General features: G+C 37.9%; 1 protein-coding gene across 1 annotated transcript; it reads left to right on the top strand.

The window, feature by feature from the left end:
• Positions 1-936: 936 nt before the first annotated feature.
• RIPPLY3 (ripply transcriptional repressor 3) lies at positions 937-7,495 on the top strand. Its single transcript, XM_055801976.1, has 4 exons — positions 937-1,314; positions 2,196-2,265; positions 5,921-5,988; positions 7,211-7,495. The coding sequence occupies exons 1-4, from the start codon at positions 1,187-1,189 to the stop codon at positions 7,356-7,358; spliced, it is 414 nt and encodes a 137-aa protein (XP_055657951.1). The 5' UTR covers positions 937-1,186; the 3' UTR covers positions 7,359-7,495.
• Positions 7,496-13,463: the final 5,968 nt, after the last annotated feature.

The following is a 13,463-nucleotide window of genomic DNA, read 5'->3' as shown; positions in this document are numbered from 1 at the left end:
TCCAGAGGAGGGACATGAAGATGCTCAGAGGGCTGGAGCAGCTCTCCTGTGAAGAGAGGCTGATGGAGTTGGGGTTTTTCAGCCTGGAGAAGAGAGGGCTCTGGGGAGACTTTCTATCAGCCTTCCAGTACCTAAAGGGGCCTACATGAAAGCTGGAGAGGGATTTTCTACAAAGGCCTGTTGTGATAGGACAAGGGGTAATGGCTTTAAACGGAAAGAGGGTAGATTTAGATTAGATATAAGGAAGAAATTCTTCACTGTGAAGGTGGTGAGACCCTTGAACAGGTTGCCCAGAGCAGCTGTGGGTGCCCCATCCCTGGAGGTGTCCAAGGCCAGGCTGGATGGGGCTTGGAGCAACCTGGTCTGGTGGCAGGTGTCCCTGCCTGTGGCAGGTCCCTTCCAACCCAAACCATTCTATGGTTCTATATATCACATACTTTGAAATTAAAGACTCCTCAAAGCAATGACATTTATACCCCTTATTCTTTGATAGACAAGTAATCTTTTTTGAGCTTTCTTCTCAATCCATCAAAAAGCAATCAAATTAAAGGAACATCCCTGTAGTCTTGAGGAAGTCACTAGGCCTGTCTTTAAATCCTTTCACCTTCACTCATTTTTAGTATCTTTTTCAAATAAAAATAGGACATGGAAAAGATTTCGTTCAAATTCATTGAATTCTTTGAATTCAAATATATTCAAAAAATATATTTGAATTCAAAATAATTCTTAAAATCATTTTACATTTTAAATTCTCTTCGAGTCTCTGTTACACTTCTTTAGGACAGGATGTTGATGAGTTTTCCCAAGACATGCAAAAAGAGTATATCATGTATTTCATACAGAGCAAGTAAGGATTTTGTAAAACAGTGACAGAAAAAGATAAAGGGTGTGGACTGTTTTCTGTCTTAAAGGGTGCCAATTATTTTCCATGTTATTTGCTAACCAAACTTCACAAAAAGCCTCTGTTTCCCTGGCAGTGCTCTTCCCAGGACAGCCTGCCAGCCTGAGAGCTCTAGCTTTGAACTGTTTGGGGGAGTCAAAAGAAATCTCATTAAGGACATGTCTCTCCTTTTACCTGAGGCCGTGTTTGTTTTAGGTGAGTATTCTTTGGGAGTTAAGATAAAGGAGGGGCTGAAAGGCCCAGGCAGGCACCCAGCCTGCCACAGGCTTTAGAGCATCAAACGCCATGGAGGGTGCAGCTGCAAGTCTCCTACTCCAGGCTGCAGTGGGTGGCATCTGCCACTGCTCCTGGGGTGCCCCGCAGCAGCAGCAGCAGCACCCGCCCCTGCCCCAGCCCAGGGAGCACCCCGAGAGGTAAGGCTGGTGCAAGCACGTTTTTTTCAGCAGCCTTCCTTTCAAAACTCTGACTGTAAGTATCATTTGAATGTAATAATTTCAGCATTGAATAGACAATGGAAAACAATTTCCAACTCCAGAAATATATGTTTCACTTGGAACAGGTATTTTATTTGTTTTGCTGGTATTTATCCTTTTCTGACTAATATTTCAGAACTTAGATATGGAAGTCAATTAAAATTAAGGTTGCAATAACTGATTTATTATTTTTTTTATTTACCTTTCGTATCTGAAAGCACTTTTCCATTTTCATAACTGTACAGATCTGCTGCACAGCAGTGCAATTGAAAGTACTGTTAAGAAGAGCATCCATAATTGTAGTCTCCCCCACCAAACAAAAGGCAGATGTAGCATCCACCACTGTGTATGCTCTCTTAAGCTAATGAGATCAGATTGCCCATGTCAGTTTAATGCTGGAGTTGCTTACTCAGTAAATAACCAGCCATTCAATGACGGCATGGAATCTGTATTTAGACATACTGTCAGAGAGGGAGGTTTATTTTTTTATTTTGTAGCAGTGCTGCATAAATAAAAAGATTTCAGTATTAATTAAAGCATCATTTGGAGTTCAATGCAGTCACTTTGAGTTGTGAAATCTTAAAGGGAAATAACAGTTAAAAATATGTAAGTGATTGTCTAGTTTGTTTAATCAGATCATAGACAGAAGACAGACTAATACTGCCATAGAAATCAGATTTACCAAATCAAAACATGTTGAAAAGAAAAAAACCCACATTATTTTAAAAGATGCTAGCAGAATCTAACAAGAGGAGCCATACTGTACAGATATTACCACAAAGAATTAACTGTGGGAGCGTTATTCTATCTTAATCTTCCAGCAGCCCTGCTTTATGGAGGCCCTGGATGCTCACAGCAAGAGATGGTGAGATGACAGAGAATCAACAAATGGTGAGACTGCATTCTGGAGAAAATAATCCTTATAGAAAACAGGTGAAGAAATTGAAACTTTTTGAACGCAGAAGTGAGACCTGGTCATCTATTCATTTGTTCTTTCAAGCATGTCTTCAGTGTTTGAAAATATGGTTCAAATTACAGTGTTCTGTATGTGATAACGGTTAAGAGTGTCTCTAATTTTGTATCAGATACAGAATCACTATCAATTCTTAATAAGGTGTAGAAAGTAATGCTTACTCAAAACGACCCTTATTTTAACAGCAGTTTTTATTTGCTTAATTATAAAAGAATATCCTCAGTTTGAAAACTCCAGACTACTGTATGTGATATTTTGTATATTAGGGGGAGTTTGAGTGAAAATGACTTGAAGATGAAATTTAAAAAACATACTTTCAGGTGCAGAATTTTACTGAATTTTTTTGAGAAGGATGTTGCTATAGCTAAACTAGCTAGGAAATAAACAGAAAACTGGATTTTGAAGTAGCTCTTACCACCAACATTTGAAAGGCATCAGGATTATTAGTTTTGCTTACTCAAGTAGGAAGATTTGCCAGGCTCAAAGAACAAAAATAAAGAGAGATTGAAGCACATTCAACATAGGTCCCAATGCTGCAACTTTAAAAAATGTATTGAAATGGTTCTACTCCCATGCCTAGTTCTAAGTAGCTGCGTAAGTTTTTGCCGCATCTGATCTGCAGTTACATCTTCAACTTTTTACCACAGGCTCAGCAGGTTAAGACAACAACTCTCCTTAGCACAAGTCTTTAAAGACTTGCAATTTCTACTATATTCTAGCACATGCAACACCTTTTTCCCTTGTAGTTTTTGTCTGCTGATGATGGAGGTTGTAACTGTACAGATCGGAGGGACTGCCACACTCCTCCCAGCAGGTGCTTTGGGAAAGCCTGTGGAAGAACATCTTTCCAAGCAGTGTTCCAAGCTTTGCCAGAGGCACCTGTAAATTTGCAAGGATGAGAGGAGTCTTACTCTCCTGAGATTACACGCTTACAGTGATGATTTCAAGAAGCTAAGGTTTCTGAAATCAGGAAGTTGTGATTTATTACTGAGGTTATGTTTTTGTAGAAAATTTTATTCAACAAGCTCAAAAGCTTTAATTCACACTGGGACTTCTGCCCACTTGTGTGAGAAAAGAGAACCATTTATGAAGTTTTCCACATTCATGCTAACAGCCTGGCATTGTTTCAAGCCAAACATAACTGAAAAAGTCGGTTTCAATTGTTTAACGTTTCTCCTTCCTACCAGAAGCTTCACAGATCATTCTCATTCATACCTTATGGCCCATCCACACTGCTTCAGCATCCAAGATGCCTCTGTAACTCGGGACCTAATGAGGGCCAAAGGAGGGCTTTAGGAGCCCTTCCATGTGGTTTTTAAGAGGGTCACAACAACTGAGGACAGATGCTTGGATTCTCTGTGTGATGCATAGGTGGGAAGAGGTGCTCCTTAATACATACCTACATACCACAGCTGTGGAAAGCAAGAGGTATCTTCTTCAGCAAAGTTACTGAGGCTTCTAGCAGGCGGCCTTCAAAGATGGATTGAGCACACTGGTTTTGATAGTTAGTTGCATGCTGGCTACTTTTATTTGCTGCAACGTATACATACAAATGCCAATGCTTTACAGATCAGTAGACACTCCAAATGCTGGAGAGTGAAGCAAATAAAAATGTCAGTATCCTCTGTGTGTAATTAAAAAAAAAAAAAAGTAGTTTAGGAATATATGTATAAGAATCTAACCTGAGAAACTGAAAGATGCAGAGCAAAGCACTACAAAATGAAAGTACTGGTACAAAAAATTAGTATTTTTAACTCTAATGCCAAAAACATGTACTACAATATACCCTATAGTTACCTCTACATAATATACTTTTCCTTATATAAAAAGTAACACTTTTCCTACTACCTAAATTCAAATACGCCATTATTTATGCCCAAAGAAAAGCCATGAAAAGTAATTTAAAGTTACTATTGCCATATCTACAACATAATACAAATTGAACATTGACCATTTTCTGCTCTATACAAACTGCGTTAGATTTTGCAGTTAATTGACTTTAATCAGAATTGCTTTTCAGAAATGCTGTGTATAGTCTGTAAAGAAAAAGCATATAAAATGTGTTCAATTAATAAGTATTATTACAGATATAATTATTAAAACCTAATATGTATTCCAAAGAGAAGGCAGTAGAAAATACAGGTCAATAAAGAGAAAAAATACTATTTTATTTTTTATGTAAATATGAAAGGAGAAAAATAACATATGGTATGTGACACAGATACTATGATGACATCTACAATGTTCAGCCAGATCATGAGTCCATTTTACTAGGTACTGTGGAAACAAAGTAAATGAGTCTCCTGCTTAAACACACAGACACAGACACACTCAGACACACGCACAGACACACACACAGAGACACACAGAGACACACAGAGACACAGACAGACAGACACACACAGACACACAGACACACACACCACCACCCCCCCAACAAAACCCTAACAGCCTGAAGACAAATAATTTTGGCTACAAGACAAACAGGTGGGTATGAGAGAAATAGGCCAACATAAAAGATACAGAGAGAATTGTATAGCACTCAGTCCATAGCCCGAGGGGTTTTTGGGGCCCACCAAAATATCCATGCTGAAGCCGCTTCCTCAGAAAGACAGATGAATTGCCCTGAGAGTAGCAAAGGTTGTCTTTGTTTGTGGCAGAGTGGGTGGTTTCTAGATTCTGTTCACTAGAAGTTCTAGCACAGCAAAGCTAAATCTTCCAATTTTATGCAACATCAAGTTTATAGCAATAGGAGGAAAAAAGTCTTCTTGTTTGAAGATACAGAAGAGAATACATGCCTACAAGATTAAGTGATAGGGCTCAGTGATTTTGGGACATGCTTTCAGGTTTACATTCCACGTTTATAATCTTAATAGGATTTAGTAACATTAACATTTGCAAATTATTGGGTTTTGTTCTGACCTTAATTTGAAGGAATGTATTCTGTGTATATTTAATTATTATAAATTTTTATTTTTATTCATTTTAATTATTATATTTAAAATACATTTTTCCTACCTACTCTGTTGTATCAAAAATGTTTGGTTTTTTATTGCTGTTCGCATACAAATATGAGATGCCAGCTGTCTCTTGAGTTTACTGTTTGGACTCGTAACATGCTTGTGTGATCTTTGATTACAGTTAAGCCTGCTGGCTTGAACATTGCAGCTCCAAACTACTAGTTAGCATAGTCAAAGAAGTATTTTATAAAAAAATAACCTCCCAATCCCTTAAAGTAATTGAAAATCCTTTTTTCTTCCCATCAATGAACTTCCATTTGGTGGTGTTATTAGGTCAGCAGTTGCTATAGATATTCCATAAGATTTCCATAGGCAAAATGTACAGCTTCATGGCTTTATGGCTCATAAAATGTACAAACTCAAATGCTTTGTTAAGTGTGCAACTATTGGCAGACTGCAGGCACGTATATTCTCTGAAGTACACTCAGAGTAAAACAACATGCAACACAGCAAACAGCAACATTACTGTAGAATTTTACAGTTAACTGTAGAAGAATAAAAGTGAAATCTTCATTTTTAGCCTATTCTAAATAATAAATATGTCTTTTTACAGTCAGAACTGGGTGGTCAGCTAATAAATTTTAGATCAAAAGGAGCCTTGGGGTTTCAACATCCGGTGAGGTGAGTCAAATCTTATCACTTGGTAAAGGAAAAGTGACACCTTCCAAGACAAGAGATATTGTTTCTTGGGAGAAGTATTTGTCTCTGGAGTATCTCTATTTAGTAATACAGTTTAACTACTCACCAGAGTCCATAGATTTTTATCCCTCTACAAGGAACGATGCCCAGGCTGAACAAAGCCTGAAATGACATGCTAATAACAAAACCAAGAAAAAAGTAGTCTTAAACAACGTTCTTCTGCTTTTCTAAAATATATTTACATTTACTAATATGATAACAAGCCCACAAAGCCCAAATAATTAACATGAACAGCTACTAATGGAATGTGACTTGTTACAGATCTGTGTGTTCAGGTTGCTTAAATTTGCTCTTGGATAAAAGTTGAACTCCAGGTAAAGCTTTTCCTATGCATAGAGGATTCATAAGGGTTTTCACCAACATTTGGATTCTCTAATGCTTAATGACGTAGAAGTCCCAATTTGGACTTTTGTTTAGAGGAAAACTAATGCAATATCTCTCTTCTTTACAAGGACTTGTTCTTATAAAAGATGTAGAGGCTAAAATTCTGTGCGACCTTTATCACTGTCAAATGTAATTGAAAACTGGCCGAAGCGGAACTGAGAGGAAAGATGCACATACATATGCACACCGAACAACATATGTATACAGACCACATAAGTTTTGCTTTAGTGGGAAAGCTGGTGAAAACCTGAAATGTGACATTTATGATTTCAATACAAACCAATATAAATTATGAAATAAATCTCTCTCAGTGTGTACCTCATCCTCTACCTGGAGAAACAAAATCCACTAAGACCAACCTCTGTGCAACAGGCAACCCACCCCAATCTTAAATTGGTGTCTTAATCTTAAATCCAGAATCCCAGAACATTCCTCAAGCTTCCCCCAGTTGCATGGGACACTTCCATTCTGAACTGTGCTAAAACCCAACCCAACCCATCTCAAGCATGCATCACTGCCCTGGCAACACTTATCAGGATGGGACCTTAGGCAAAGCCAATACATAATATGCACAAAGCAACTGAAGCAACTTAAAATAAACAGTATGTTTTAGTTAGCAACTTTTATTTTAAAGGACAAGGAACCCTAGGATTTTTCTCTCTCCAAATAAAGATTAAAAATAGGTTTTAATATTCAAGCTAGCTTAGCTGGGAATGCATCACAGTTTTACTCTCTCTCTTACGATATTTTTTCTTATTAGACTTTACTTGCCCAAGTCCAAATCCCAAAAGTTTCTTAATAACATCGGAGAGAAGGTTCTGGCGAGTTTTCCAGTACAAGCTACAATTCACTTCTACAATGATGATGCTGACTCTGAGGAAGATGAAGAAGAAATTGGTTCAGCCTAATAATGAATGGTGGGCAGCCTTAACAAACACAAAATAAAAATTTGAAAAATCAAAAGATAAAAAAAGAATTGTCGGAAACATATGGACAGACATCTGACCAAACAAAGAAATACATCAAAGCTCAAAAGAAAACTGTTTATAACTGTCTTACCAAGAAGAATGAGTCAATGCAACTGGAAACTAAAAGGAAATCCTTTTGTGTTTTGAGAGACTTTTAAATAAAACCCGGAAGCTGAAAGAAAGATTATGAGGCTTAAATTAAGTTAAAGTAACACCAATTAAGAACATTCAGAGCACTGTTCTTAGTTACTGTTTTTTACATTGCAGTCCTGATAAAATGAAAATAGGATTGATTATGAGGCAAAACAATATAATGGAGAGCCTCAAAATAACCCAAAGCCTTTGAAACACAATGTTTGAATTTAAGCAAGAAATGATTTAAAATGCAAAGACTATGCTTATTAGCTCCATGGGGCATGTTTATTCTGATAGGAATGCTGTATGCCAAATTGACCTAGCCCACTACCAGTATAACACCCTGTCAAGACAAGTTCTAAATGACAGTTGTGATATTTTCTGGGGTCCTGTCATTCTGTTGTTATCAGATTTCCCCCCTGTAATCAGAAAAGTGCCTTTTTGTCAGTCAGAAAAAAAGCCAGCCTTGATTAAAAACTATGATTTAATGAATCATTGAAACATGCATTATGTGCTATCTTTTTGTCTTCACCACAATATTCAAATACTATTTCTATAGCTTAGTGCACTTTAATCTATGATTTTAATATAACTGACCTGCTGTTGATTCCCATCTAGTGGGATTTGGATGTGTATCTTTCTACTTTGGTACTTCTTTTAAACTGGTGCTCAGGAAGACTTGCGTTACTAATTTTCATAAGCATCTTTAAGCTGTATACAATGTAAACACATTTATTCCAACACTGTTCATCCACTAGAGCAAAACCTGCTTTTTTCATTACAGTTTATTTCAGTCAGAGAATGGGTATAATCTGTCCTGGTTAACCTGTTGTTTGCATAAATTGTGCATGCTCAGAGCATTTGCTAGTACTTGTCTTGCTATGACAGTATTTTTTAATTACCTCAAGGATTAGCTATTTGGTCCCACTATGTTTCAGAATTATTATGCTTCAGGCATCTCATCTCTAACCAAAACTGCCAGTTTCCCCATAAACAAGACAAAGGCAGAATCCAAGGTTCTTGACCTTTTCTGCACTGCTGGTGGTGGTGTAGATAAGGTCAGGCAGTTTTAAGAGCCACTTAAAGTGTCTGTCAGATCTTCCTCTTAGTACAATGTCCTGTCAAACAAAGTGATAGTGTTAAAAATTGTAAGTCTAGCAAATTAGGATTCTAAATGAATGAATGTATTAGAATGGAGGATTTAAAAAAAATCTCAGTAGACAAACCAAAAAGTGGATCTATTAATTAAATTTACACAAGGAGACAGCATCCTATAATATACAGAATTACAAAAACTAGTTGAGATTGTTAACACTGGTGTGACACATGAAAATTCAGCTTTTACATTTCATTCATTCATTATCTCCACATCTTCATTTCCCAACAAAGGGAACTAAAATCCAGACATTCATTTAAAGGTCTTTCAGTTCTCGCACAAGATATCCTAAAATTATTTATGCTTCAGCTTCATCATTATTCAGTCTGTAGCAACTGAACAAAAAATCATCCAAGATCACTTACCAGGTTCGTGATAACATATTCCCGCCAATGGTGAAATTGCTATGCATTAAGCCTCAACTTCTTCCTTGCAAGAAGCTCTAGTCTCCATCAGGGCTCAGCTGAGTTCACTCCCAACATTTGGAGTTCTGCCATCACCCTGGAGTCCCAAACAAGGCTTTTTCTTACCTTTTAAGACACCTCTGTGTGCATCCCTGCTGCCAGTTTAATCTGTACTGTGACACCAGCCTGGTTGCTGCTGAATTGCTCAGGCCTCCATTGAGGATTACTGGATGTCTGGAGGGATGTGTTGAGGGAACCACCTCCATCCCCTGCGAAAACGGTGGTTACCACACAATCCCCAATGGCACAGCGCTCCCTAACACACATACACTGATGAGCCATTTCCCTTACACAGGTACTATCACCATTTAAGGGTCCATTATGTAAAAGGAACAATCCATAGGTTCTTCCTTGCTAATCCTTACCTTTCTGTAGAGACCATATGCTGCCTGGTACTTCCTTCTGTACAGCTTCTCTGCCTGCCCTGCTGATGCCCAGCAGTGGGCTGTGGTTACTGTTCAGAAAAGCATCAGATGAGACCAGTGCATGCCTGTGGACACAGATGCCCAGTAAGAGCTGGTGTTAACTATTGTTGCATGACAGCAGTGAGGAACTAATATCTGCAGGACCAGGAGGTAAGTAGAGTCCAGCATCAGTTGCAACTGAGACTGATCTTCCCGCATTAAGGAGAGGTTTTGAGCTGGAGGGATTAGCATTGACAGGTGGGACTATGTGTTGATGCTGAGGACTGGTTATTAACTCCAGACTTATATCTTCAAAAGCCCTACCCAAAACCACAGAAACTGCAGCTTGGATAACCAGGAGAAGTTACCACGTTTTCAGAAAGACAGAGCTTTTCAAGATCTGTGTCTAGTTAATGCTCATCTTCAGCATCAACACATCACCTTCCAGGCACTCACTTGTGTGGAGCTTTGTTATCCTGTCCTGTGCTCTCACTAGCTGGTGGTCAACCAGTCTGGGGTGGCAAGTGGCTCATGCAGATCTGTGAAAAATCCTCCTGGATTTTTTGGTAGCAGCATGCCAGAACACTGCCAGGTTCTAAGTCAATTTTTGGTTTGTGATGTCTACTCAGTAGTGTACTAACCATTTTTCAGGAGTTCTGGCAAAGAACCTTTGGCCTATTGAAGTTTTATATGGGGTAACTAGTAAAACAAATGACATGAGAACAGATACAGTGTAGACAGTGGCCATATATACTAACAGAACTACCACATCATGACTGGATGGGGCATCTTATTTCAAGTTTCCTGGTAACATGTCCAGGCAGAATCTGAACATTTTTAACTTGTCCAGAATTTCCAGACCTACAGCAAACCAAGTGGGACAGTAGCTCCATTAAAATTATTCCAAGGCAGAAAAGAAGAGCCGTTTTAGACAAATACTGGAGGTTTGGAAATCCCAGACAAGGGGCCACTGAATAAATGCAGATCAACTACCCATAATGTGAGCCATAAGTCTGCTGTAGCCTAGAAAATTAGATGAATACTTGACATGAATGCAATAAAAAGAGAGGGGGGAAAGGATGATCAAGTACACAGTTTACTCAAACAACAAAACAGATCAGAACTCTTCAGCCTGCAAAACTGTGTAAGACAATTTAGTATGTAACTGTTGGAAGAAGGGTTCGCCGGAGTCAAGAAGACGCTCAATATGAGTTATGCATCTTGCTCAACTTTATTAGTTTCTAACACTACTTATATAGAACAGATACACATGCATATTCGTAAAGCAGAAATATAATTGGTTAGTAGTCTCTAAATGTGTGCGGTTCTCACACCCCTAATTATCATGACTAAAATAAGCATTCTATCCATGTAGCTAATTGTGTTGCTGTGCTTCAGCCTTGTAGTTTGTTACTCCCTATATTCCCATACCGGTCCCTATCTTTCTTGGCCCTGCACCAGCTTTCTCAGCAGCTGTATCTTGTTACAGCCACGGCCTGTTGGCACAACATAATTACTTGGTCTCAGGATTCAAGAATAGCTCAAGGCTACCTTTCTTGTTAACTTCAGCACAGCAACTTCAGTACAATTCTGATTACAGGCCTATTCTAATACCAGGCCTGGATTGCGCAGATCTTCAGAGATTCTAAGGCCATGCTTCTGCAGCCATTCTTCTACATATAACCATACTCTCTAACATCTTGAGCGGTTTGGAGATAGCGGAGGATGATTGAACATCAAATGAAAATAATGAGCAGTGAGTTTAAAACAAAAGGAAGCACTTAACCCAACTTGTAACTACACTGTGATGCTGTTGAAACGAAAAGTTTACCTACTTACAAAAAGTAAATGAAAGATTTTAATTAAAAAAAATACTACTATACTACATCTGGCTCAGAAGTTTCATATTGTTGCAGGCTGGGGAAGCATTCTGGGGAAATATTACCAGCTTCTTGCCCTAATCTTTGCTCTTACTATTATAGCAGGTGCTATTAGCCAGTGCCAGAAGCAGGGTATTAGCTGTATATATCTTCAGTCTCCCACAAAACAGCCATTTTAATATTCATAAATGTGCTACATGCTGGATACATCAGATGTAGATTTAATGACCTAAGCAAGTGTTAGAAATCCACAACTCTGAAACAGAAAAAAGTATCTTCAGTGTGTTCTTTAAGACAGTAGAACATACAGAGTTACGAGAAAAAATACAATTGGATAATGCATGACAGTCTTACCAAAGGCTGTTAGAAATACCAAATCATCTTGCACATCTGCTGAGGTCTGACAACATTGAAGCAGCCTCTACTGATTCAATTTCTCAGTCTCTGCTACACATTCCATTTGGTTTCCCCTGTATTGTCACATTTAACTTTCAAATTAAGGTAATATTACTGTACTATTTACTTGATTGGCAATATTTAACTATAGCCATTAGAGAAAGCAAAAACTGTATTATCCTCTTCCCCTCAAGCCAGCATTTATTTTTTGTTGAGTAACTGTCTTTTCATGGTACAATGTCAACATACTCTTATTTGCACACTTAAATAAAATGTGCATTGTGATCCCTTAACAGTTTGTTAATAATTAAGAGAAGACTAGAAGTGAACTAATCTCTGTTATTCAACTGCAGTTAATTTTCAGTTTTCAGTTCTGGTTTGTTACTTCATCTACAATTTGACCTTGCTAAATATTCAGTGACCTTAGAGTCATACATCACTTACAGGAAAAAGATAACAAAGCATCCCCAAATAATGAGTTTATCGTGAGTTTACTACTTCAAAGACAAGACCAAAACACAGCATTTAACAGATCAAACTGTTGGCTCACGATCTCTGTTCCACAGAAGTTCCCGCAGCAGCTCAACAGCTGCAACATTTCCAGTAAATGCTACCTTTCATTTTCCATTCTCTAAAATTATGATAGTAAAAGACAAGTTAATGTTCCACTGGTACACAAATGCTGGAGAAGTATCCAGACAACACCTACAATTTTGTATTTCTATTTTATGTATTCACATAAAAAAATCAAAATTAAAGTATATTCATAAAACAATCTTGAATTCTACTTCCAAGCTCTTGGAGGATACATATATCAAAGGGAAGCACATCCTCTCATGTCCAGTGTTCTTTCCAAATACAGTGCAGTAATAATTTGGTTTAAGAGAAAAAGAACTATCATGGGAACAATTTTCTTTCTAGGCTACATCTATACTGAAAGAATGCCAACAGTAGCAGGACTACATTGCCGCAACTGAGAAAAAGGCAACCTTCACTACAGCAGTTTTAAAAGCTCCAGAGAAAAAATCCATCCAATTCACTGAAAGAATTTTAAGTACACTCCGTATAATCATGATTTCCAGACTGGATTAATCTATCTAGCTGCTTTTAGCAAAAGGCTGAGAATTAAGTTGATACATAAGCTGCACAGCATACCAACAAAATTTACTTTGGCAATCTCTCCGTAAGGAAACTGGCAGAAACAGACTAAATGCTTCCAAAACTTTCTCCTCAGAATACGGTTCAATTCATGAATAGAGGGAAAGATACAAACCCCCCCATTCACCTCAGTCGTTTTTAGAGCTGACTGGAAATCTAACAGTACAGCAGCAAGCAGGACTTTGCATTAAACATTTTAGCCACTCAGACTCAAGTGCCCGTGGAAAAGGTGCATTATGGAACAAAATGTATTTACACAAAATTATTTATTAACTGTTCTGTTTGTAGGTCAGAAATACTTTATTATTTACACACACAAGTGAAACTGAAGTCCACTGCCTGGTAAAGAAATCAAGTATTCAAAAAGTCTTTTTCAAAAGAGATTTAGTGGTGAGTTTCTCACTGTACCTGTAGGTGGGAGCTTTGGCATGAATGTTAATTAAGTATTAGAA

This window comes from Falco peregrinus, chromosome 4 (genome assembly GCF_023634155.1).
Source record: "Falco peregrinus isolate bFalPer1 chromosome 4, bFalPer1.pri, whole genome shotgun sequence".
NCBI classification, from domain to species: Eukaryota; Metazoa; Chordata; class Aves; order Falconiformes; family Falconidae; genus Falco; species Falco peregrinus.
This window is presented reverse-complemented; position numbering and strand designations above follow the sequence as displayed.

Bases quoted from the DNA above. Each gene is read 5' to 3' on its own strand.
- RIPPLY3 (XM_055801976.1), top strand. From the start codon at position 1,187: ATGGAGGGTGCAGCTGCAAGTCTCCTACTCCAGGCTGCAGTGGGTGGC. The intron at 1,315-2,195 runs GTAAGGCTGGTG...TTAATCTTCCAG, and splicing joins CCCAGGGAGCACCCCGAGAG to CAGCCCTGCTTTATGGAGGC. The intron at 5,989-7,210 runs GTGAGTCAAATC...TTTTCTTATTAG, and splicing joins GGGTTTCAACATCCGGTGAG to ACTTTACTTGCCCAAGTCCA.